This window comes from Rhizopus microsporus (assembly GCF_002708625.1).
Source record: "Rhizopus microsporus ATCC 52813 unplaced genomic scaffold scaffold_25, whole genome shotgun sequence".
Lineage (NCBI taxonomy): Eukaryota > Fungi > Mucoromycota > Mucoromycetes > Mucorales > Rhizopodaceae > Rhizopus > Rhizopus microsporus.
In genome coordinates this window covers 153941-177841 of record NW_019671940.1, presented here as the reverse complement: position 1 = coordinate 177841, position 23901 = coordinate 153941, and the positions used below count along the sequence as shown (strand labels likewise).

Here is a 23901-nt window from a genome sequence, read left to right as displayed (position 1 = left end):
TTTTCAAGTACTCACTGTGAGTCGTAATCGGCTCTACAATAAATCAACCATATACTCCATGGGCTCAGGACCTCCATTCTCATCAACGACAATTCCATGCCCATCTTCAAATAAAAATATTGTACTCATGATTTAAACAATCAAGGAAAAAAAGAAAAGATCTCTTTTATATTTTTTCAAGCACCAAGAAGTCTCGTTACATGGCATCATTGTCAAATGCCAAGCGACATGATTTTTAAAAATACGACTTGCATCCCTGAAAGTGCGAAATTGATCTTGACCAACCAACGACATTATTTTTGACTGGCTGCGACATTGCTTGCTGGAAGCACTGCATAGAGAAGATGCCCAAGGAAAAAAAAAACAAGTGCAAGCCTTTTTCAAAAGGGAAACTAGGGTTTATTGCATATGAGAAAGCTTTTAACATAGAATATCTTTGCTGCATCATCACAATGATAAGATTAATAACTTTCAGAGTTACTTCAATCAATATTTAAGAAGAATAGTGGTTGAAATAAAAACAGCACCCAAATATTACTATTTAAAAGACGGCCTTGTATACACACAAATGTTTATACAGTATTTTTACTTAGTTTTCAGACCTTTTCAAAAGAAAATTGAAATCGTCCAAACTTTCTTTTGAAAAGGTCTGAAAGCCAAGTAAAAATACTGTACAGTGAAAATATCTTACTAGCCCACCACTACGCATTTACTGGACATTTAATCTTTCGAAGTAAAATTTCCCATAGTGTTTACATGCACTTCTGAGCACCCCTTTCTATTCTGTTTATGTAGAAAGCATTCTACAGTAACCAACGGTTCAAGTGGTTGTTCATGGATATGACATTCGATTGTAATAGGATCTAATATATAAAAAGCTTTAGCCCATAATTTGCCAGGCTGTTCTTTTGTATACGGGAGCTAACTGCTTGGTGACAACTCATTATTTACACTTGATCTTGTGGGATGCATACTGAATGCAATAGCAACTGGTAAGGTCCTATGCTCTTTATTGATGGATAAACTTGACGTTAATGGTATTCTGAACTTCAACTAAAATGGGAGGCAAGATAGGTGTGACTTTAACAGGTACAAATAAGACGTCGGAGCATTGTCCACTTGGCCATTCTGTAGATCTATTAACATACTGAGAAGCGACGTCAGAACCTGTACCTCTGTGATCATTCAGGAATATTAATTTTGGGACATGTTATTTAACTTGTTTTTATCACTGCAAAAGGGCTCCAATGCTTTCATTCTGACAAAAAAGGAAAAGCGTCTTGGCTTCAAATCGTTTTATTGGTCAATCGTTTCTCCACACCCAGTCGTGGTAAACTACACCTTGTTTGCTTGTAGACATTATGTACAGCTTTTTAACCTAAATTTTAGAAATTTCTGAATCTTTCAGTTAGACCACAAAAAGAGAGAGAGAGAGACCTCTTTTAATCGAGGTAACCAAAAACAGAAATGATCACCCTTAGAACGTAACTGACAGTTTATGCTGACCAAAGTAGAATTTGCTGTTTACAGAAAGGTGACTGTGCCTTTTCTTATTTAAATTCATGTGAGAACTGTCTTTTCTCTCTCTCTTTTTTTTTTTTTTTTTGTTCTTATTTTTCTCTCAAATGTCCACGAATACACTCTTAGACCACCTTGTTCCACGTTATCCAACCGCGATTATTAAAGAGGATAAAGAGTATAAGGAAAATTTGGTAGAGTGGGAAAAGTTAATAGATCAATTAAAAGAGCGATTGAGAGAGGCAACAGATGAGGGAAAACCTAAACATATTGCACTTCATAAAAAGCGCGGACAACTCTCAGGTACACACACAGCTCATTGTGGCACACACCTCTAGGCCGGAGTTTACTAATGCCGTATCACTTGCCTTAACAAGCTCGCGAGCGTATAGATCTGCTCCTTGATGAAGATTCACCTTTTCTTGAGCTTTGTGCTTTAGCTGGTTACGATCAGGATGATATGACATTAGGTACAAAAAATAGTCACATAACAAGTAGATATTAACTTTTATCAGGTGGATCCGTCGTAAGCGGCATTGGACTTATAAAGTAAATAATACACCTTACTAAAATATTCACTTCTGTTAACTTACTCTACACACAGCGGCGTGATCTGTGGTGTTTCTGCCAACGTACCAACTATGGCTGGTGGCGCATCTAATGAAACCTCAGTGCTAAAAACCGGGCGTCTTCATCAAATCGTTATGCAAAACAGACTGCCTACAGTAACCTTGACGCAAACTGTAAGTCATGAGCATGCATATTTAATTGAACCTGCTTATAAATATGTATATGTCATCATTAGGCGGGAGCTAATCTACAACAACAATTTCGTGTTTTCCATAGAGGTGGCGCCGGTTTTCGTAACCTCGCCTTGCAGTAAGTTATGACAGGTCTAGCTTTAGGTATATAAATTTATACAGTCTTTTATTTACAGATCAAAGGCTGGGATCCCTTCTTGTTGTGTAGTGTTTGGTAGCTCTACTGCTGGTGGTGCGTATATTCCTGGTATGAGTGACTATGTGATCATGGTTCAGGTAAACGAAATATCAATTCTAAATGACTTGTAAAAGCAACTGACGCCCCTTTCTTAGAAACAAGCACAAGTCTTTTTAGGTGGACCACCCTTAGTGCAGATGGCCACTGGCGAAGTAGTTGATGCTGAAAGTCTTGGAGGAGCAGATATGCACTCCCGCGTATCCGGTCTAAGTGATCAACTGGCCGTAGATGAATACGATGCTATCAGAAAAGCTCGTGACTGGATAGCTAACTTGAACTGGGAGCAGAAAGGCAAGTTACCTCCTAGACATTTGGCAGGTCAATATGAAGAACCTTACTACTCTGCAGGTAAAGAAATAGAAATAAGCTGTTGACCTTTCTAATGAAACATGCGATATTCTTTTTATTTTAGAGGAACTTCTTGGTATTGTTTCTGCAAACATTCGTATTCCCTTTGATGCTACTGAGGTCATCATACGACTCGTTGACGGCTCTCGATTTACTCCATTCAAGCCCAATTATGGTGAAAATTTGGTCTGTGGATGGGCCTTTATTCATGGTATGTGTATCATCATTGCCCTTGTCATAAATATACACAGAATTAAACCCGCTATGAACAGGAATCCCTGTTGGTTTCCTTGCCAATAACAATGTCATATTCAATCAAGAGGCAAACAAAGCTACACAGTTTATTCAATTATGTAACACCAAGTACGTATTAAGCTTGAGAAACTCTCTAGAGGGACTAATCAGCTTGTTAGAAACACACCGATTGTATTCCTACAAAACATCACAGGGTTCATGGTTGGAAAGAAGTATGAAGAAGAGGGCATTATTAAGGCCGGAGCCCGTTTTATTAATGCAATCAGTAACTCCAAAGTACCACATATCACCATCATGATGGGCGCTAGTTATGGTGCTGGTAACTATGCCATGTGTGGTAGAGCCTACGAACCACGGTAAATAAGGACCAAAAAAAAGATAGTGATACTTATTAAATCCCTTTTGTAAAGATTTTTATTTTCATGGCCAAACTCGAAATGCTCTGTTATGGGCGCTGAACAGTTAACGGGTGTACTAGACCTTGTCGCTAGACAGAGTGCAGCAAGGTAAAGTGGCATGTCTTTCTTTTAAACTGACCATAGCTTAATATTATCTATAGATCCAAGAAGAAAATTGATGAGGAGTTACTCGGTCAACGTAAAGCTTTGTTTCAAGCCTCTGTTGAAGGAGAATCGGATGTATACTACACCTCATCTCGCCTTTTAGATGACGGTATTATTGACCCTAGAGACACTCGTCATGTGATCGGATTTTGTCTTTCTGTGATCTATAATAATACCGTAGAAGGTGGAAACCTTTATGGTATTAGTCGTATGTAAAAGATTGAATATATTCTAAAGGCTATAAAGCAAAAACAAATTATTTATTGATCTTTTTCTCTAATTTTCGAGCGCATATGCTACATTTTCTGTGAAGCATCGTCTAAGATCTTCGTCATGAACAAATTCTCCTCCACCTTCAGAAGGTTTGGATAGTTCTAAATCTTCTTTACCAGAAACAATCTTGTCGTTTTTAGCCTGTCTTTTACTGTATATTGAATGAATGCGCTCTTCAATAGTATCCTGTATGATATAATGAAAAACAGTTGTCTGCATACACAAATAGTTAACATCTGAATAAAAACTAAAAGCCTCAAGTCCCTACTCACCTCATGAGTCTGCCCAATACGATGTACGCGATTAATAGCTTGTCTTTCTAAAGATTGGCTGAGGACCGGCTCAACTATAAAAACTGTATGTGCAGAAACTAAGGTAAGTCCACTAATGACACGCACAATGGTTAAAATCAAGAGCTCAACATAGGCGTTATGGTATTTACCTTGAATGACTTCTCGAGTGCAATAAAATCACAGTGATCTCAGGATCTTCTTGAAATCGGGACACATCGGCCCTTTTCTTTCCTGTGGTCAAGGTCATACACTTGATCTGGTTCCTTTCTAAGCCATGCTTGAGCATTTCAATCACTTTGGGAAACTGTGAAAAAACAATGCATTTTCCGTTGGTTGTCAACTTGATATATCGTATATGTCGAATGATACAATCTAGCTTTGCGCCATATTCTCCAATAATCTCTTGTTCGTTTATTCGTTCTAGTACCGCAGACAGAGCTTTGGAATCACTTTTAGTTATCTCGCCGTGGCGAACAGATTCGCTGTGGTTTGTATTGTCATGCGAGCTGTCATGATTAAGGATCTCGGCCTGCTTGTACGCTTTTTGAATGTCAGTCATAAAGGTAAAGGTGTCTTTTAGACGACAACTTACAGATTGTATACCACTGGTTAGAAAGAACTTTGCTATTACATGTATGGCATCGTTTGTTGGCCTTGATCCACATGTATCCACATTGAAAGCATGACTATAAAAGATAAGTATGAAAAAAGTAAAGCGACGGATAAAACACTTACTGTGTGGCCGCTGCAGTAAAAAACAAAAAAGATTGAATGATTAATGAATACATGCAATAATTCAAAAAGAGACTATATTTACCAATAAGTAATCATGCCTTTTTCTATAGGCTCTTGACAGATCAAGCAGTCCTTTTGAACCTTTCGTCCAGAACTATGCATTAAATTTTGCTCTTCTGTAAGTACTTGAAAGTACTGATTTCTTGATTTAGCTTGCGCTATTAGTTCTTCCATCTGTTCTTCATTCTTCTTGAGAGTCACGATTTCTTTTTTAGGATTTGGACTCTCCCATTCCTATATGCCTTTCTTTAGTTCATGTAGTTTAGTAGGATAAATAGATCGTTACAAGCAAAGTATCAGAAATCTGCTGAAGGTGTTTGTAATATGCTATACGCGCGTTGAGTAAGGATGATATCTTTCGAACATCACTAGAATATGGCTCAGTTACTTATTTCCCTTGTTTGATGAAGCACTTACTCATCCAAGTAATCAATCAGCTTAGTTTGTGTATGGACAACTGTCCTCATCCATTCACATTGTTCGCTTATGACTGCGCGTGCAACTTCAGTCTCTGGTACATTTTCAATGTCACTTCGCAGTTTTCGTAGATATTGTTCTGTGTCCTTGATACATTCAATCCGAAAAGATCCATTGTGTTTCAAATGCTTCCTGAAGCTACTTTCGACAGATTGAATACGTCTTGCTTCTTCACTCATATATTCACCATTCTCAACGTCTCCCGTAATCAACTCGGATATTGAAGGAACAGTTCCTATTAAAAAAAGTGTTGGATAGAGAACAACACAATTGTATTCAACTTACCTTTAATAATAAACTTTCGGTCTTGGAGTAATGCTTGATAGGCATTCAAATATACTTGACACATCTACAGGACAGTTATTAAAACCAACGTGTTTTATATATACACTCGATGCATTACCTCTTGCTCGTATAAAGAATTACTATATTCTTCACCTATTTATAAAAACGACTAGTTTAGCTTTATTTGAATATTCTTTCAAAACAAAATAACCTGTAGCGTTTGCCTCTGTGGAATCTCCTTGATCAACTAATTTTTGAGTTAAAAAGGGCAAAAGCTTGCCTCTTAGATAGAATATCTTTTCCAATTGCTTGTCCAAAACGATGCCAATGTTTTTCACATTTTCAAATGCGTTGGCATCGTACTGTGCTCTTAATTCTTTGTTCTCTGCATCTTCCTCTATTTCCTCATCGTCTTCATCCTCTACTTCTTGCAGGATAGATAGATCTATATCAAAATTACGTCCGCCTACGTGGAACGCGCCTTCATCAGATACAAATCTTTGGGACGCTTTTTGCATATCCTTCATAGTCGTATCGACCTTATCAGCCACCTTTTCAAGTATAACTCGACGTATATCGCCTGCTTTGTTATAGTATAATGTCTCCATATCTTCTTGTCCCAGTATATGATAAACACCAGCGGTGTAGAAATAGAACTGGTGTAGCAAGATCAGCCATCTGTTATGGTTCGTCTTCAAAGCGCTCAACTTTCTGTTAGATTCTTCTTCTTCTGCATTAGATAAATGCTTGTTCTTGTCCATATGCTTCTGAACTCTATTGAAATGATATTGTTCAAGTTCGACTACTTTGGGGATAGAAGCCAGATAACCATCCAAGGCAGCCTTCCAATCTTTGAGGACTTCATGCATGCCTGCAGACTTTAATTTAAGCTTATAATACGCGTGCTGATGATTATCCAGTGTCTCTTCTGCGGATTTTCTCATATATTCCAAAACTTCCCATAGTGATTGCACGTCTGTTTGATTATTACTTCCAGTAGGCCTCTTTTCTATACGCATAGAATCATTTGTGATTACTGAAGGATGAATACAATTCTGTCTAAGAGCAAGAAGCTGAAATAAGGGAGATGAGTCAACCTACACAAAAAGACCTTCCCATTTAGACTTACCCATGCTCTCATCCGAAGCTTTGTCGAATTAAACATCGTGGTAATTTCAGGTGATGCGTTCGATGGTAGAGTCCAATTGATACTATCTAACCACTCTAAATGTAAATCGTCCCGACACTTTCTCCAAAGATCATCGTAATAATGCTGTTCAATTGTAGAAAATGGCACACGGACGACATGGCGATGCTGCTTGGGGATACGAATCTGGTTTTCTAAATACCATTTTGTATTTCTTCTTATTGTAGTCTTTGCAAAATCAAGAAATACAGGCCGCATTCTCTTGTCATTGACACACTTTGCAAAGAGCTGAGGAGTAAATGTCCTTTCGATTTGTAAAAATTCATAGATGCCATATAGGTCGGTGTATTCCTTCTTCATTGGAGTACCAGATACAGCCCAAGAGTACCAACGAGGAATGCGTTTGGCCATCTTGGATACTCTAGTGAAGTTTGCTTCAATCATTTGTGCCTAAAGTATGATATCAATCCACTATGATAAACTCAATAGGCATGTCATTACCTCATCCAGCACACAACGAAACCAAAGTATAGACACTAGAGGGCTCAATTGAAATCTGTACTTGACAGCTAAAGTTCATTGCTATAAATAAAACCTCAAGAGATGTAAATATATTGGATGTACCTTGTCGTCGTGGTCGTTCTGGAGGTGGCTTTGAGTGATTTATTTCGGTTCTAAATGTCTATATATAAAAATCGTCTCATTTAGCGCTTGAAGAGTTGTTTATGACTTAATTCTATACCTCATAGTGTGTTAACACTACATCATATGCTGCAAGCTCGCTCGCTGCAATAGTATCATTATTTGCTCTTCCACTATAAATATAGACACGTAAACCAGGAGCGTGCTTCTTAATTTCAGTGCTCCATTGCCCTATAATAGGACCAGGTGCAATAATCAATGTGGCAGAAGAAATGGTCAAATCAGAAAACATGGCTTCTTGTGGATGAAAAGGATTGTCTTTGCTGTGTCTATGCTTCGATAATAGAGAGATGACACTGTTTATATATAATTGTATATTAATTGTTATGTTCCTTCTTTTATATATATAATAATTACCAAACAGTTTTTCCTAGACCCATTTCATCTGCCAAGACTCCTCCTCTGTATGACTGTATCTGTAATTCTTTGATGCGTTCAGCATCATTTACTTCTTCTCCAGTCACTTGGTTTACTAAAGATCCATTGATGTACTTGTGTAAGAGCGGAGGCTGTTCGTATAAGGTTGATAATGGACATACGTTGCCTAAAGCGTCTGCACAGTGGCCTTCTCTTTTGAGCTACAAACAATGTTTAGTTTGGGACCTGTATATAGACATTAAGAATAAATTACCATCCACTGCACATTCTGTGTTTGAAAAGGTGCCAAATGAGAGATGACTTGCTCAGAGGTATAGTTGTCAAGGTGGTGATCAGAAACAGGTGGACGTAAAGTATCAAAGAATGCTTCCAAGGAACTATCTTGAGGAGATTCTGGTTCTTCTTGTTCTTTCTGCATAAAATCACAAATCGATTTTACCAAAATGTTACCTCTGCTCTTTGAGTCTATTTTGATGCTGACAGTCATGCATAAACCAGAACTATCAAGTAGCTTGATTTCATTGACAACCAGTAACTTGGATTTAGCAGCCAAGGCAACGGCTGTAAACAATTGCCGTTCATCCTGGATCCTCTTATAACATGCATTCATATCTTGTTGCATTAGAACGCACTCGTTTTCCCATAATATCAGATTATCAGGTGAGGTTGCTGTCATACGAACAAAAATACTTTCTGACATGTCAATATAATCCCAATCTAACTTGATCGCATGAGATTGATGTTCGATTAATAACTGGAGTAGCGATCTGTGTTGGTCATAGGGTAGTTTGTCTATTCCTAAGAGTTCAATAGGAAAAACGAGTTGTATATCTTTTTCAAGATCTATCCTTCTCCTTTTAGGATCGCGATCTTTGACTTCTTGATTACTGACATGAGCGGCATATTTTAAGAGATTGTCTAACTTTCCTATTGTTCCTCGAATGAGTGTCATTGACAGATTTTAATGTGTTAAAGGGAAAAAAAAAAGAAAAAAAAGAAAAAAAGAATGAGACATCCTCCCTTTGCCTATTGTTCTACTGCGCACTTTATACAAATTCACTGTTCTTACAAGCATATTTTATGATTCAATTTCTCTTATTTACCTAAAGATCCTATAAAGGCTTTTCCATTCAAGATGATGGGCTTTGCGATAGGTGATTCATGGAAGCATACTATAAGTCAATAAACAACATTGCAAAAAGAAACAGAATAAGAGCAACATGCTTTCACTGCAAAAAGGTTGTCAAGAGATAAATGCATTGTTACTTTATTATTTGTCAAGGTAAAACTTTAATAGCTGCCTTTGTTCTTATTCTTTTACATAACTACAGCCTAAAGCCATTTGTTTCATCTTTCAAATGAAAAGATAAAAAAAAAAAGGAGAGAAAGCAGGGTTTGATGGAGTAACACAAATGATGTGTGACCAAGACTAGGAACTATGCCCAGGAACGAGTGACATATACAAAGGATGCATGAAATTTATTGTCCTTTCATATTTTACTATGTAAAAAAAGAGTTGGGCAACTCCATTAAAATATACATACAAATGACAGTTTAAATGAATAGAACAAGTATAAAAAAAGCCATGAAACACTTTAGAAATAAACAAAGATGTGAGCGTAAACCTTATTTTCTTGTAAGGAAGTAAAATGTTATCTAAATAATGATTATCGATAGGATAGAGACCAATAACTTCACGTAACTAAAAAAGAGGTATAAAAAGAGGGGAAATTTGCTCTTTTTCCTTTTTTTTCTCTCTTTTCTTTCCCTTTATACTTTTTTTCTCTTACTCTTTTTGGTTCCTTCTGGTATCACAAGCTCTCTTCGGTCAAGGTAAGTTTTCTATAAAGCTTACTCAGTAAGGCGATGATTGTGTGTTCAAGGATTTCTATGCAATCTCTTTCTATGATGCTCAACACATGCCCTGGACTGACAACGGTCGTTCGTTTCATCACTCAGCTGGAGGCTTTCAGGCAGCCAAAAGGAGAGTTATGGACATTCGATTGGAATCTTTACAGGGAGCTAACTAACTATCTGGGAGCTAGTTATCTGAGATCACAGCTGTGACAGATTGTTGGTGCTTCTTACTGTTTAGCTGGCGCGAAGGGGTACATAAGCTAGTTGACAATTGACTAGGCTCAACTAATGCATACTATTTGATAGTCTGATGGTTTTTATGGGTGTCTGGTCCCTTGTTTTGATGGTCAATGACCGACCTGAAGAACGTCCTCACAGCAGCAATCAGAACCTTTAAAAGTCTTTGGTGCAAAACATGGGGTTTTGAAATAACTTTTACTAATGTCTTCATTTAAAGTCGCTGATTGAGTTTGTCGTACAAAAATTTGTGTTTAAAAACGATGTCGTTTGATTAAAAAATAAAGATGGCCTGCAACTACACGAGATCCATTGGCATTCCTTCTGAATTTGCTTTCACTATGTCCTTTAGTTCCCCAAACCTAGTCCTCACTTAGTCTCAGCGATGGCCGGTTATATGCTCCATAGTGTATGAATTAGATTCAGCTACATCATGACAAACTGGTCCCTATAAAACATCCTCCATAGTCAAAAGCTTTCTTTTATGGTTAAATCAATTTTTTTAACTTTTCATCGATAACTTTACTCATTACTTTTCTTTTATATTTTTTACTTTGATCCCATAAGGTGAGATTTTTTTGTTTTCTTATCACTCACTTCCAAACGGATTGAACTAACCTGGGCAGACGTTAATATCTGTATTCAAACATGAAAATAAAAGTGCAGGGAGTAAATGGCTCTATACTTGCGATTTATTAGGCTTAGTTATGAAAACGCTTCAAAGAGCAAGACCGTTTACGATTCTGAGATGCTGAGCAAATGCCGTTAAAGGCTGTTGCAATGACCGTTGGCCAGTGTCGCATGGGCAATGCCTGGGGCATATCCATGATGAACTTAATTATCCAAGCAATCAAGCACCTTGACCTTTGTCAGCTCGCGCATGGCATATAAGCCCGCGACTGGCAATGCGACGACATAAAAGGTGATGGTACGTCCAATCACTTGCAGACCCAAGACACCTTCCGTATTCTGAGCATCAAGGATATCCTTGCACAAGATAGCAATTCGAGGTAGATCTTGACAAATTAAGAAATTGTCGGTACCTTGTAACGCAGAATTTGATTCTCCATATCTGAATGTCGTTTTCCATTTCGGTTCACGTAAATTCGATATAGTGAGGTCGGGACAAATCGTCGAAAACCCTTCATAGGTGCATTAGCCCCATATAGCTGATGCTTCAAAGTTAGAAGAGGATAAAATATAGGGCCAAAATGTATATAACCTGTAACTGTGACGATGGATCAAGGCATATTGAGAATACTCTGTAAAGACTTGTTGAAAGTGGGCATCTTTGTGTAATGTTTTGTGCATGAATCCTAAATAACCCAAGTTTACGAATGCTTTTCAGTCTGGATAGACAAAAATATAGACAATTATCTTAAATGACTACGTTTTATTTAGAGACTCAATAGTTTATGTAAAAAGTCTAATCGAATTGTATTTTAATAAAAAAAAAAAAAAAACCAAGTTGTGTAATGTACGTATAAACAATAAAAAAAGGAATCATGTGCATATAAAATACATTGCCTTTACATAGTTTCAGAAAGGCTTTGGGGTTTAAAGTTGATCATATTTGGTACAGGACGATAGATGTACTAGAAAAAGGATGAGTGTTATGTGCTTAATGATTATCTTTTTTTTTATACTCACATCGCGATAAAGTTCATCAATCTTCATTCGCACTAAACATTTACCAGGTACTTTTCTAGGTTCCATAAACATGGGCCACATGATATGGTCCTTTGGAATATACTGAGTCATATACTTGCGAACAATTTCCCATCCTTCACCACTATAATGAAGATCTAATACTCGAATGAGTCTTTGTAGGTGACAGTGGAAGAGAGTATGATACAATAGTTTAGCGACCTAAAACATTCATGTTGGTATACATGTTTGTTTGCTTCATAACAATATTTACCTCATCTACTGTCTCTGCTACAACACAGCTATCAGGTAAAACGTCTATTTCACAACCAGCAGATCTCTTGAGTGTCTCATTGTGCACCTTAACCCCACCAAAATCACGAATAACAAATCCTTTGAGTACACCGGTCTTTCTGTCGAAGCGTGCCAAGGTATTTTGTCCATGTGCTTCAAAAGCGACACCATTTTGTAAACAGGGAGGTAAGAATGCACGCAAGGCAAAGTCAACGTATCTAGTAGGGGTCAAATAAAAAATGGTTTTAATCATCACACTTTTCTACTTTCTATGATTTTTACCTATCCAAAAACTCTCTTCGCTTTTCTTTAGTGTCCAAATTCCAAACATGTGTTACTAATGTCTCATCCGTATCTGGTCTCTGTATCTTTTCAACCAAGGCAGCACAAGGAACAAATAGGTCATCCTTGTATTGAGGATCATATTCTACAGCTTCACGGATAACACTACTACAGTGCTTGGCAATATCGGAATCTTCATGACGATAGGTAATTGTCCCCAATTCACGTTCAATGGTTAGGATATCATGATCATACGTTAACCGAGGTACAACGTCGGACGAGAAGCCAGGCCCAAAGTAAGTTGTAAAAGGTGTGACGGTGCGCATGGCAGACGAAATTTTCACTCCCAAACAAAGCTTGACACTCAATCCCGGCAAAATATCAGGTCGAGCCACAGAGCGTAATGACGTCAAGGCTTCCACGCTGATTTGATAGTCCTTTGAAAAGATGATGGCATCCTTGAATTTTTCTTCAACGTTGGGTAATTGTAGTTCGTGGATAGCGATAAACACATGATTAGGATATTGCTCACGAATTTCCTTGTGACTTCCACCAGCGTCCATTAATGCATTGATCAGGGGCACAGACAACTCTTCATAATTACCACGTAGCAAGGCTTGTTCTCGTGGAATACCTACCAAGCGAATATAAGGATGATCGAGATCGTAAGATCCGGGATAAAGGGGAGGCATTGGTGGAAAGCTTTTGCGGGCTTTATGCATCTGATAGTAAAAAAAAAAAAATATGACGTATTGTTAAACCTTGGAAATTTTAAAGTTAAAAGAAAACTTACAGGATGCGTAGCATGGCCTTCAACAATGGATTGTTCCCATTTAATAGTAGAAGATTCCCAAGATGGTAAAGATTTAGGATGATCGTAGGTATATTCTTTTTTTTTTTAAAAAAAAAGGTTAGTCTCTCGTCACCCACTGTGTCCCCTTCCTTTTTCCCTTACTTTGAAACATGATAGAGGATTGAAGCTCTTGTCCAATCTGCTCCCGTAACTTGGAATTGATGGTCAAATCACTAGCAAACTGAGCCCAGAGACTAACAGCGTCGTATCCATCAATAAGATCAAAGGACTGGTTGTTGTCCAAAATGGATGACAACGTATCAGCAGTTTTTTGCTTGACACTGCCAGATGCTTTGAACTGGCTCGACAGTTCAACCGAGTAAATGTGAGGGAGCATGTCAAGGTTATCGACTAGTTCGATTCTAGGACAAGCCACGCCATTCCATACAGCCACGTCTTGCTTGTTAAGGATAGGCAAGCCACGAAGGGGAACGACCGTAAGAATGTCTTGGATAGTTACCTTTTTGGGTGTTTCCACTTCTTGTTCTGTTGAAGTAGCACGTAGCAGTAAACATAAGCCAATAGATGGATCACAATCATCAATAGACTTGATAGGTATAAAGTACACTGGAACCAAAGATTCGGATACCAAACAGGTAATTAAGCGTGAAGTCGTAGCAAAGCTTGCATAACGCTCATTTTGATATTCACTTGAAGCAACAGGCATTTTTAATTTTTTATAAAAAAAAAAAAAAAGTCAGTAAAGAGGAGAGAGAATAAGCGGGAAAATCTGTTTATTTATTTTGTCATATCATCCTCTGAGCTTTAAATGAGCAAATTATTTACTGAAATGATCTTATCAGATTTTGATGAAGATTCTTTAGAACTTTGTAACACGTTAACCTTATGCATGCAAGCTTAACTCACGTATCAGTCCTTTTATAAATAACTTTAATCAAACAATAAAAAGAAACAAAAGGTACTGATAAGAACATGGTCTCAAATTATACCCTGTCTTTTTTTTTCCGTTGTGGAAAGTCAAGACACGATGGTTGTCACACTTGTGTGTTACTGGAAAAAATTATTAAGGTTAAGCAGGGATGGCTGATTATGTTTATCAGATTTTGGTGTCATGGTAATTAAATGGGCTACACAGGGTTTAACTTTGTTTGTACATCTAGAAAGTTTGGAAAAATTTTTTGATGAATTGTTTCGTCCTTTATTGTAGATTATTAATACAAAGCAATAAAGTTAATATTAAATTGTTTTTAGTTTTGACACATCACATACAGCTATTCACTCTTATTTTAACAGCTACAGCTTTTCATTAGCCTCCGTTAACTACACAACAAGTTATGACACCTCGTTCATAAACCAAACACAGCATCTCCGCATACATAAAAATATAATCGTCTGGACATTATAGCATATGACTTGAACATCGCTTGCGCAAGGGACCCATTGACCACATAGCTGTATCCGTGTAAGTAACACTCTTTTGTAACCATGCACATAACACTATCCTCATATCTCTATTTTTGGCTTGATGTTTTGTCATCAGAGAATATTGGCTTTCATTTGTAATGATCAAGTTACCCTGTTTTGATAACGTTTTTTTTTTTTTAATTTATTCACAGCGTACGTCGCATTCCGATGTGCCACCTTGCAAAATTCACAATGTTTATGCGATCAATGAGGCTCAGCTGATGCACTTTAAAGATAAAATACAAAGACCATAAATGACACACGATATTTTTATTGTATCGCTTTTGCCCTGGTCATTTCAAACGCGAAAAAAAGAAACATCTCTAGAGGGTAAAAATGCTTTGAACTGAGAGATTCACACAATAAGTGTTAAAGGCAGCTGCTACGCAAGGCCTACCGTAGCCATATATAAGTAATTTCTGTCCAGGGGTTAGATGATGGTGGCGGTATTTTTTCGTGATATAGAAGATCAGATTCATGCGAGATAATGCAGACTATGAGCCAAAATGATATTGTTTGAAAGGAGCATGGTTTATGGGTTGTGAAGCTTATTTAGGCTTGGGCTGATATACATTTATCATTGGAAATAGTTTACATGACAAAAGAAATATATCATATGAACAGATCAGCTTCGTTACTAGAGAAATCACAGCTGCAATCCTTCAAGGACAACGCTCCATCTAGCCAATAATTTGAAGTTTGCTGAGTATTCTCTGCAAATCAAAGGTCGTATCATTTAGACATTGATAGAGTATTCTGCAATGAAAAAAAGTATCAATAAGCATCATTTGCGCATCAGTAACACAGAACTGACCAATCACGAGAGTGATATTAAAAGTGTTGTAATACTTTATTGAGTCTGTTTGTAAATCAAAAGAAATAGCAGTCATTTGTATAATGTAAACATCGCTAGATATTTTTAGGATGGTTAATTTGAAGAACAGCAGGCTTATTCTATTAAAACAATGATTAACAAAAATTCATAGCATGCTATGATTTACATGTAGTTGAACGTATGCCTTTATACCCTATCCTTTTTTTTTTGCGCGTTTGCTTATTTTATTAAAGAATAGTAACTCACGAAAAGAGCCACGAGCTGGAGAGCCTTTATATTCAATTATCCGTACTTTTTTCTATAGCTGACATAAAATTGTCTTTTTGACCTCGTTCAAGATGAAGTTCTTAAGCGCACAGTCAGTTTGCACGGTTATCACGATGTCACTTTACTTAAAGATTTCTTAGGCATTTAGGCAAGGTGAATAGGTTATTTATTTATTCATTTTCAAGGATTACTATTTTCTGCGTCACAGAGCATGACCAAGTATTTATGGACAAGATTTTATGCATAATGAGGCCTTGAGCAATCGTTATTGCGTCGAGCAAAAGGTTCACAGGGAGAGTTGTATATCAGTCCCCATAGTTGCTTTTATATCCTTTCGTATGTCTCAGTATTCAGGCTGTTGCCAAAAGTAGAAACTATTGACTTGTGAAGCTTGTTATTGTTTTGCAACAGGAGAATGAACGATAAAGAAAAAATGAATATTCGACTCCAGAATAAGGGCTATTTTGTTTTACAAATTCGAATTATGGCTATTGCAGCTGGCAGAATTTTTCAGAAATATCAACTCCACTTATGTGCAAAAGATCAGCACCAACTTACCTATTAAAAAAAATGGGAGTGATATATACTTTATAGTTGTATTAGAGCAAAGGAAGAGGGACTCCTGAGTCTATTTATTGACTAACGACATGAATAATCCGATATGTGACAGATTTTATGCATGAGATTCTATCATATTAAAAAGTTTGCTTTATAAAAGGTAAATCATCCCAGCCTGCTTATTTTCATCAGTGAAAAGTTGTTTTCATAAGCGACAACTGAGAAATACTTAAACGAAAACAACAAAGAACGTTCAAAAAACGACAATTCGATATGGAAACACAATGCTACACAGTTAATAAAAAAAAATGGGATTTTAATAACCTTTTTGACTGTGTAGACCGGACGCCTTTTTTATTGGTGTGTGTATCAAAAGTGAAGTTGCTTTCATCATTCGATGTCTCCGTCGATATATGTTGACTGTCTTTTAGAGAAATGGTTTATTATCATTGCTTCTTTCAATTATGTTTTGTTAAAAGTGTACCTACTTTGTACCTACTTTATTTTTTTGGTTACATAGGCACTGACTGTGAAATACAGTCTTTGTAGACCTGCCACATATACATTTCAAGCTTTCATCAAAGCACTCAAACTGTTACATATAGTAAAGTTTATTTCATTCTTGTAAAAAAAATAAAAAAAAAAAAAAGAGAGAAAGAATGGCTATACAACTAAAGAACAGGGCAAAGGCTGCGGTTATTTAAAAATCGAGTTTGCAAGATCTTTTTCGATCACTAATTTAAAAAAGGCTATGATTGGTTCCTGAATCACAGCTAATTACATGAAATAAATCTTGCTGCACGAAATTAAAAATTGCATTTCTCTCCATTAAATTATGAGTGCAACAGCGCATAGCTCAACTCCTCCAGTCAAAAGGACTACCAGACGCAAGCCATCTTTTATCAATCTATCCAACATTAACAATAGCATCTCGGCAGCTGTCTCCTCACCAAGAACCCCTCGATCGATCTCAAAATCAAGAAGACCCTCCATTGTGCAGGAAAAGCTGCAGACCAAGGCCATCCCTAGTCCTGGGAATCCATCAGATGATACAGTACCTACCATGATGCTGTCAGATACAACCAACTCTTATTTCCAACAGAGTAATGCCGAATCAGAAGAACCAAAACATCGGTATCCAACTCGACATCGATCATCTTCAGTTTCTAGTCTACTGAGTTCTAATTTATTACCCAATTTTGAAGTTCATAATCAATACAAACTCAAGACGACACGATCATCAAAGAAATTGGAGCGTTTCTTTGGTGAAGATGCACCACATGATATTTGTGTAAAGGAGATCAGAAAAGAGGGGTTAAAGGCAATCCTTTTGTCAAAATATCCTCTATGTTACTTTTTGTACTATCTCTTGGAGGAATACAGCAGTGAGAATTTGGTAAAATGCAAAAATGTAACCTAGAAAAAACAAGGTCCTTACGTCACAACAAAAAATAGTTCTTTTTCATAGAGTTGGAACAGTATGAATCATTCACTTATGCCACGCCGCGCCAGCAAATAGAAACAGCCCAGCACATCTATAATACATACCTTACGAGAAATAGCCATTTTGAAGTAAACCTGGATGACAAAGTTCTTAGGATGGTTACACAGTTACTACAACAAAAGAACCCCAAATGCTTTGAATCAGCGAAACCAGCGGTGTACACGCTATTAGAATCAAGCTACATGAGATTCCAAAGTTCTGAAACGTTTGATATCATGGTTAAAGAGTGCGGTAAGGCATCTTAAATATCTATTCAAGCTGATGACTTATATGCCTTATAGGTGAACTAACAACGTATTACAGTAATGAAACAAGATCAGCAGCGGTCAATAGATTATTGAACTATATACAAATCTCATCCAATACGGCTACAGTGAGCCAAGCAACTAGAAAGAGACACGAGTTATTAAGACTTATGATCTATGAGTTCTGTCGTACTTGCATTGGTGTAAACTTGGATTGTGTTTAAAAATTTTTTTTACTGTACTATATATTTTCTCTCTCGGCCAAATAAAAAACCCTTTTTTTTTTTTTCAAAACTAAACATGACTGACAAAAGGGGTCCAACTGAAAAAGAACTTCAAAACCTTGCTAAAAAGGTTGACAAGCTCGTAAAGAAGACAGAAAAGTTAAAGAGCACCGGTGCCTCGAGTTCTGCCCCTTCAAGTAGTCAAGAAGCTACCTTGCAGCAACTTCGACAAATGATGAAAGACATGGCCATGTTGGAACAATCTGATCCAACCATGGCTGGTAGAAAGAGTATGACCGACCACAAGTTTTGGAATACACAACCTGTTCCTAGTCACGGTACGCTTTTTTGTTTTAAAATGAGGGTAATAACTTATATACTTTTGCGTATAGACGAGCATATCACTGAATCCGGTCCCATCGAGCCAGATATTCCATACGATCAAATCAGAAAGGAACCACTTCCTTTGCCCAAAGAATTCGAGTGGTGTGAAGTGGATATGGCAGATGAAAAGCAGGTAAAGTTTAATAGTGAAGCTTAGCAGCATATAAATGACTCATTCTTTATAAAGCTCAAGGAGTTATACGAACTGTTGTCGCTAAACTATGTTGAAGACGACGAGGCTCAATTTAGATTTGATTATTCGGCTGAATTCTTGAAATGGTACTGAATGATTTATTGGATAGTGTTTTAAAAAATGGAATTGACACATGTATACAATAGGGCGTTACAACCACCTAATTGGAAACAGTCATGGCTGGTTGGTGTGCGTGTTGCTGCAAATAGGAAGCTTGTTGCCTTTATCAGTGGCATTCCTGTTGCGCTAAGAACATATGAGCAGTAAAGAGAAAGAAAGGAAAAAAAAAAAAAAAGATGAATCAACTGATAAATATATGTAGTGTACATCATTTGGTAGAGATCAACTTTTTGTGTGTGCATAAAAAACTTCGATCAAAACGTTTGGCGCCTGTCTTGATCAAGGAAGTTACGCGTAGGGTTCACTTGGAGAATATTTTCCAAGCTGTCTATACTGCTGGTGCAGTTCTCCCTAAACCTGTGTCTACTTGCAGGTAAGTGGATCATTTGTATAAAAATATGCACTTTTTTTTTGTAATTTGTGATTTCTTGCAGATATTACCACAGATCGCTCAATCCAAAGAAGCTAGTAGAATGCAACTTTTCACGTATCCCAGCTAGATCTACACTCTCACGTATGATAAAGCAGTTCAAATTACCCGAACAAACGAGTACTCCCAATTTAAGGGAGATGAGAGAAGAGGATGTTTCTCAAGTACGCGAATTGTTGAATCAATATCTGAGTCGATTTGATTTTGCGCCTATCTTCGAAACAGATGAGGACGTCAAACACTGGATTCTTCCTCATGACAAGGTTGTCTGGAGCTATGTCGTTCAAGATCCTGAAACGAAAAAGATCACAGACTGCTTCTCGTTCTATTCCCTTCCAAGCAGTGTCATTGGTAATCCCAAGCACAACACATTGAATGCTGCCTACATGTTTTACTATGCTATTGATTTATCTGCTCATGAGGATAAGGACAAGCAACACAAATATATTAAAAAGAGACTAAATGAACTTGCCCATGATGCTTTAATCTTGGCCAAGAAGGTAATCAAGTTTATGATAAAAAAAAGGAAGCTAATCAATTATTAGGCTGACTTTGATGTTATGAATACACTCAATTTAATGGATAACGCATGCTTCGTTGACGAGCAAAAGTTTGGTAAAGGAGATGGATTCTTAAACTATTATCTGTACAACTGGAAATGTCCTGATGTTACTCAAAGCAAGGTTGGTCTTGTTATGCTTTAAGAACTAATAAAATACCTCACTCAGAGATTGTTGCATATAAACCAAATAATTGAGTTTCTACATATATAAAGAGTACAAAGCTCGAAGTGTAATTGAAAAATAAATGGCAATTCTTGAAAAATAAATAGCGTCTAGCTAAAAAATAATTGGCGGCCTGTTGTCAAATGATTGTCGTTTTCGAAATTTTACTTTATCCGTTGATTAATAAGGCTCTATTATGACTTTTTCTAAATGCAAACAGCTGTCTATTCGTATCTTCTCTTTCTTCTTAAGCGTTGTATTTAACCAATGGTTAGTTGTAGTTGCGTATCTATTGAGGCTATGGCAATTAGCACAATTATATTCGTTAATTTTCTGTAGTCGCAATCCTTTCTGGAAACTTGCAAATATACTACAACTGACCATCCGAAATATTATGATGTATACCATTAATTGAATCTTCCTTACATTTAAGCCTTTGTCTATTTACTGTATTGATATTCTATCATTGAGATTACTTTATCAAATAAGTCTATTGAGTTGATATCCTTAAAACAACAACAGAAATGCATCGGTTTTCTTTGTCTCAGGATCAGTCATTACTGCAAAAAAGCTCAGCAAAGTCAAGTCAGTTCACAACACAAGTATTCCATAATATCAGTAAATAAATATATGGTATTTTAAATATAATATCGTAAATGGAGGCAGTAGCTATTCCAGAAAAAAAAAAAAAATTATCATTGTAGATATAGCTCGATTTCGTTTTCCTTTTTTTACTTCTTTTCTTTTGTCTGTCTTTCTTTGATTACCACAGGATATTGAAACAAGCCTCTTCCTTCATAGCTTTCAAAAAAGAGTTTACATGAAAGGGAAGAATAAGCAAACAACCACTTCTCCACAACAAAAGGAGTCATCCAAAAACGTAGTGGAAGATAAGATATATTACAAATGATTGGCTTGTATTATATCTAATGTTGACTACAAAAATCATGATATTATAGACAAATATGAGAATATGACAGAAGAGAGCTCTGATGACGATTTTCAGTAAACTATAACTCGAAAAAGGAAAGGTAAGTATAAGCACAATAGGTCATCTAGATAATAGTCGTCTCAATATGAAAACAATATAGGTAGGGAGCTTACGCCTGTAAATAGTTCTCAAAAACGAATGAAGAAAGGCAAAGAAAAGCCTAGTAACTCTACTTCTACTGCTACCGTTGAATCTAAATCTAGTGATGATGCTCCTCTTACAAAGTCTACTGTTGCTACTGCAAAGCACAACTCCATTAGTGACTCTAATAGTTCATTCGCAAACGCAAACACAGTAAAAAAGTGTGTGATAGCAGCTAAAACCACTGTGAAGTCTATATGGAAGCCAAATTGTACACAGGCTTTGCACGAGCTAGTGAATATAGCCAACACACTGGTAGCTCACACGTTTGCTTTTTCATATATTCCTGAAGGAGTTAGAAGAAGACTTTAACTTTGACTTGAGCGATTACATAAGAAAAGAGTTCTTTGTAGAGGCCTTCTTGAGCCTCACCGTTAGAGCAATAGACCTGGAAGGCTTCTTGGTAAAACCGCAAATTATAGGTCATTGGTTTCAAAACATAAAGAATCCTATTGTAGAAGTGCAAGCTATACACCAATCGCGCTAGCGAATGCTCAACAGATAGCATTGTATGAATGCACAAAGATTCAAATCGCATACTTTAACAACACCAGGGCACATTTTAGGAGTAGACTAAGGGCTATTCTTAACAAGCTTTGAAAGACCAAGGAACTGGCTGCCGACCTGCGTAAAGATCTGAAAAAGAAAAATGTAGACAAAAAAAGCCATAAACAAGGCTTTGAGAGAGGAAGTGTACGATCCTTGCAACCAGGTAAAGCGTGCTATTGAAAAGAAAGAGATCCCAGATGCTACCATCTTGGACACTTCTGCAAGAAAAAAAGCCGAAGCCATACTGCAGCCATACCCAAACAACTACAAGTTCAAAAAGGATTCTATCTTTTACGACGTAAAATCTAATCCTGAATGCCACTAAATGGCCTTTATGAAAATAGCTGAACTTTTCGACCCAGAAGGGTTGTGCCAATTTTCTTGCTTTCTCTTGCGAACCACATTCATTCCTTGCTATATGACTTTAGATTTCAAGATTATTCACTATAATGTCTTAAAGAACAAGACAGCACTAAAAACGGACAACAAATTTCAAACTTGGGGCTCAGTAGTAAATACAAATAACAAGGCTTTCAAAGACCAAGGAATGAGCAAGTCGCTGTACCTTCAAAGTACTATCGAAACCGATGATGTCGGCACATCTATAATCAAGCAAAACACTACTACAAATAGAAAAATGGCACGACCTAAGACAAAGCATGAGAAGTCTGAAGATGTCGCAAGGTATATGGAAAGTCTGACCCAGGAAGAGCTGAATGAAACCAAGAGTAAGTGTGTCTTGATGGATCCTGGAAGACGAGATCTGCTCTATTGTATGAAGGAGACGAGCACCGCGCAAAATAAGCAAGTTATGATTTACACAAAGATGACAAGAACAAAGGTTCCAAGGCATTATAGAATTCTGCAAAAGAAAACCAAGTCTGCTTCGTCAAGATAGAAGAACACAAAGTGTATATCAAGACAAGAGGTTTGGTTGAAAAAGCACTTTGCTCATATTATGGAAATGAAACACTGCAAACAAAGCGATCTTATTTTTCCAACCATTGCTTTGACTTCCATTTGAAAAACAAGGCTGATTTGTGCTTTGGACATTTGTTCGTTGCAAGAATCAGGGGGTATTTCCCTCGGTCCGACGAATCTACTAGTATCGATATGCACGCTACTTATTTGGAGCTGATGATTAAGCAGAGACACATATCAGAACGTTTGGATAATGATGACAAGGCCAAGTTACTTGAGATTGTAGCAAAAATGTCCAAAGAAAGCAGTGATCAAGACAGTTTAAAACAGCAGGCAGACCAAATATTGGTAAAGCTACAAGTCTTGTCGTTTCGCAAAATAAAATTCTCCTCCAAATTATATTATGATCAAGATGGCCTTGTGTTGGTGAAAAAGCTCAAACAAAACTTTGGTTCTGATGCTATTCTTGTTCTTGGTAATTGGTCTGCTCCTAACACAAAATATCAAGAGCCAACAAGAAACAAGGACCTGATCCAAATGCTAAAAAAAACGGTTTTGAAGTTTTCTTAATTGATGAATTCAGAACGTCGTCTTTCTATCCTTTATGTGAAGGTAGGTTGGGGAACTTTAAAACAGTACGCAATCCAAGGCTCTATAAGAGAAAGGCTAAGCCTACTGTACTCTGTCATGGATTACAACGGTAAGAATGATGATAATGCCAGACATTATGAGATTTCTAACCACAATAGTTACTGGGCTATTAGATGTACAAACTCTGGCTGTTTAGAACAATTAAAGCCAAGGTTGTGGAATCGTGATCTTGCAGCCGTACTGAATATCAAGAAAATTCTAACCAGCTTAAGAGAAAAGGGAACACACCCTGAATTGTTGCACAAAAACAGAAGAATCCTCCACCAAGGCTATCGCCAGATCGTAGCCAAGTTTTGATTACAATCGCTTGATCATTTCATACAGGTATTATCTTTTTAAAAAGACAATAGTCAATTAACTAACCGTCAATTTGATTTAGTAGGTTTGTGACATTTAAATAGAGTCCTCTTGGGAGCTTTTTTTTTTTTTTTTTTTTTTTTTGATAGCGCCTTGAAAAGATTATAAAAAAGATGACAGACTTTGCTCTATCCAATAAAGAACCAAGAAAGAAGGAAGTGTCTATAAGCATCTCTTT

The 23901-nt window shown here is 36.9% G+C and overlaps 7 protein-coding genes across 7 annotated transcripts; 5 read left to right on the top strand and 2 right to left on the bottom strand.

Moving 5' to 3' along the window:
- Positions 1-1625: 1625 nt before the first annotated feature.
- RHIMIDRAFT_241811 (acetyl-CoA carboxylase) lies at positions 1626-3899 on the top strand (the record flags this gene model as incomplete). Its single annotated transcript, XM_023609652.1, has 12 exons — positions 1626-1821; positions 1896-1988; positions 2034-2067; positions 2123-2261; positions 2324-2397; positions 2456-2555; positions 2613-2865; positions 2930-3076; positions 3138-3228; positions 3279-3476; positions 3531-3626; positions 3680-3899. The coding sequence occupies 12 exons, from the start codon at positions 1626-1628 to the stop codon at positions 3897-3899; spliced, it is 1641 nt and encodes a 546-aa protein (XP_023462006.1).
- A 60-nt stretch (positions 3900-3959) lies between these two features.
- Positions 3960-8985, bottom strand: RHIMIDRAFT_241810 (uncharacterized protein; the record flags this gene model as incomplete). Its single annotated transcript, XM_023609651.1, has 17 exons — positions 3960-4169; positions 4229-4340; positions 4399-4789; positions 4842-4935; positions 4985-4994; positions 5067-5278; positions 5331-5412; positions 5462-5756; positions 5807-5870; positions 5925-5959; positions 6018-6879; positions 6936-7403; positions 7455-7522; positions 7578-7635; positions 7696-7951; positions 8013-8233; positions 8287-8985. The coding sequence occupies 17 exons, from the start codon at positions 8983-8985 to the stop codon at positions 3960-3962; spliced, it is 4137 nt and encodes a 1378-aa protein (XP_023462005.1).
- Positions 8986-9808: 823 nt separating this feature from the next.
- On the top strand, positions 9809-10147 carry RHIMIDRAFT_77437 (uncharacterized protein). Its single transcript, XM_023615677.1, has one exon. The coding sequence runs from the start codon at positions 9900-9902 to the stop codon at positions 10098-10100; it is 201 nt and encodes a 66-aa protein (XP_023462004.1). The 5' UTR covers positions 9809-9899; the 3' UTR covers positions 10101-10147.
- A 1509-nt stretch (positions 10148-11656) lies between these two features.
- RHIMIDRAFT_247918 (uncharacterized protein) lies at positions 11657-13870 on the bottom strand (the record flags this gene model as incomplete). Its single annotated transcript, XM_023610462.1, has 6 exons — positions 11657-11722; positions 11778-11996; positions 12049-12286; positions 12351-13072; positions 13144-13238; positions 13306-13870. 6 exons carry the CDS (start codon positions 13868-13870, stop codon positions 11657-11659), a joined length of 1905 nt encoding a protein of 634 aa, XP_023462003.1.
- Positions 13871-17087: 3217 nt separating this feature from the next.
- On the top strand, positions 17088-18299 carry RHIMIDRAFT_77403 (regulator of G protein signaling superfamily). Its single transcript, XM_023615676.1, has 3 exons — positions 17088-17684; positions 17744-18023; positions 18074-18299. The coding sequence occupies exons 1-3, from the start codon at positions 17124-17126 to the stop codon at positions 18259-18261; spliced, it is 1029 nt and encodes a 342-aa protein (XP_023462002.1). The 5' UTR covers positions 17088-17123; the 3' UTR covers positions 18262-18299.
- A 6-nt stretch (positions 18300-18305) lies between these two features.
- On the top strand, positions 18306-20244 carry RHIMIDRAFT_77389 (N-myristoyl transferase). Its single transcript, XM_023615675.1, has 7 exons — positions 18306-18599; positions 18654-18778; positions 18833-18924; positions 18985-19101; positions 19161-19331; positions 19393-19888; positions 19934-20244. Exons 1-7 carry the CDS (start codon positions 18338-18340, stop codon positions 20090-20092), a joined length of 1422 nt encoding a protein of 473 aa, XP_023462001.1. The 5' UTR covers positions 18306-18337; the 3' UTR covers positions 20093-20244.
- Positions 20245-21086: 842 nt separating this feature from the next.
- Positions 21087-21624, top strand: RHIMIDRAFT_301939 (uncharacterized protein; the record flags this gene model as incomplete). The annotated part of the gene is made up of 3 exons (XM_023614377.1): positions 21087-21118; positions 21140-21144; positions 21205-21624. 3 exons carry the CDS (start codon positions 21087-21089, stop codon positions 21555-21557), a joined length of 390 nt encoding a protein of 129 aa, XP_023462000.1. The 3' UTR covers positions 21558-21624.
- Between the last annotated feature and the right edge of the window lie 2277 nt (positions 21625-23901).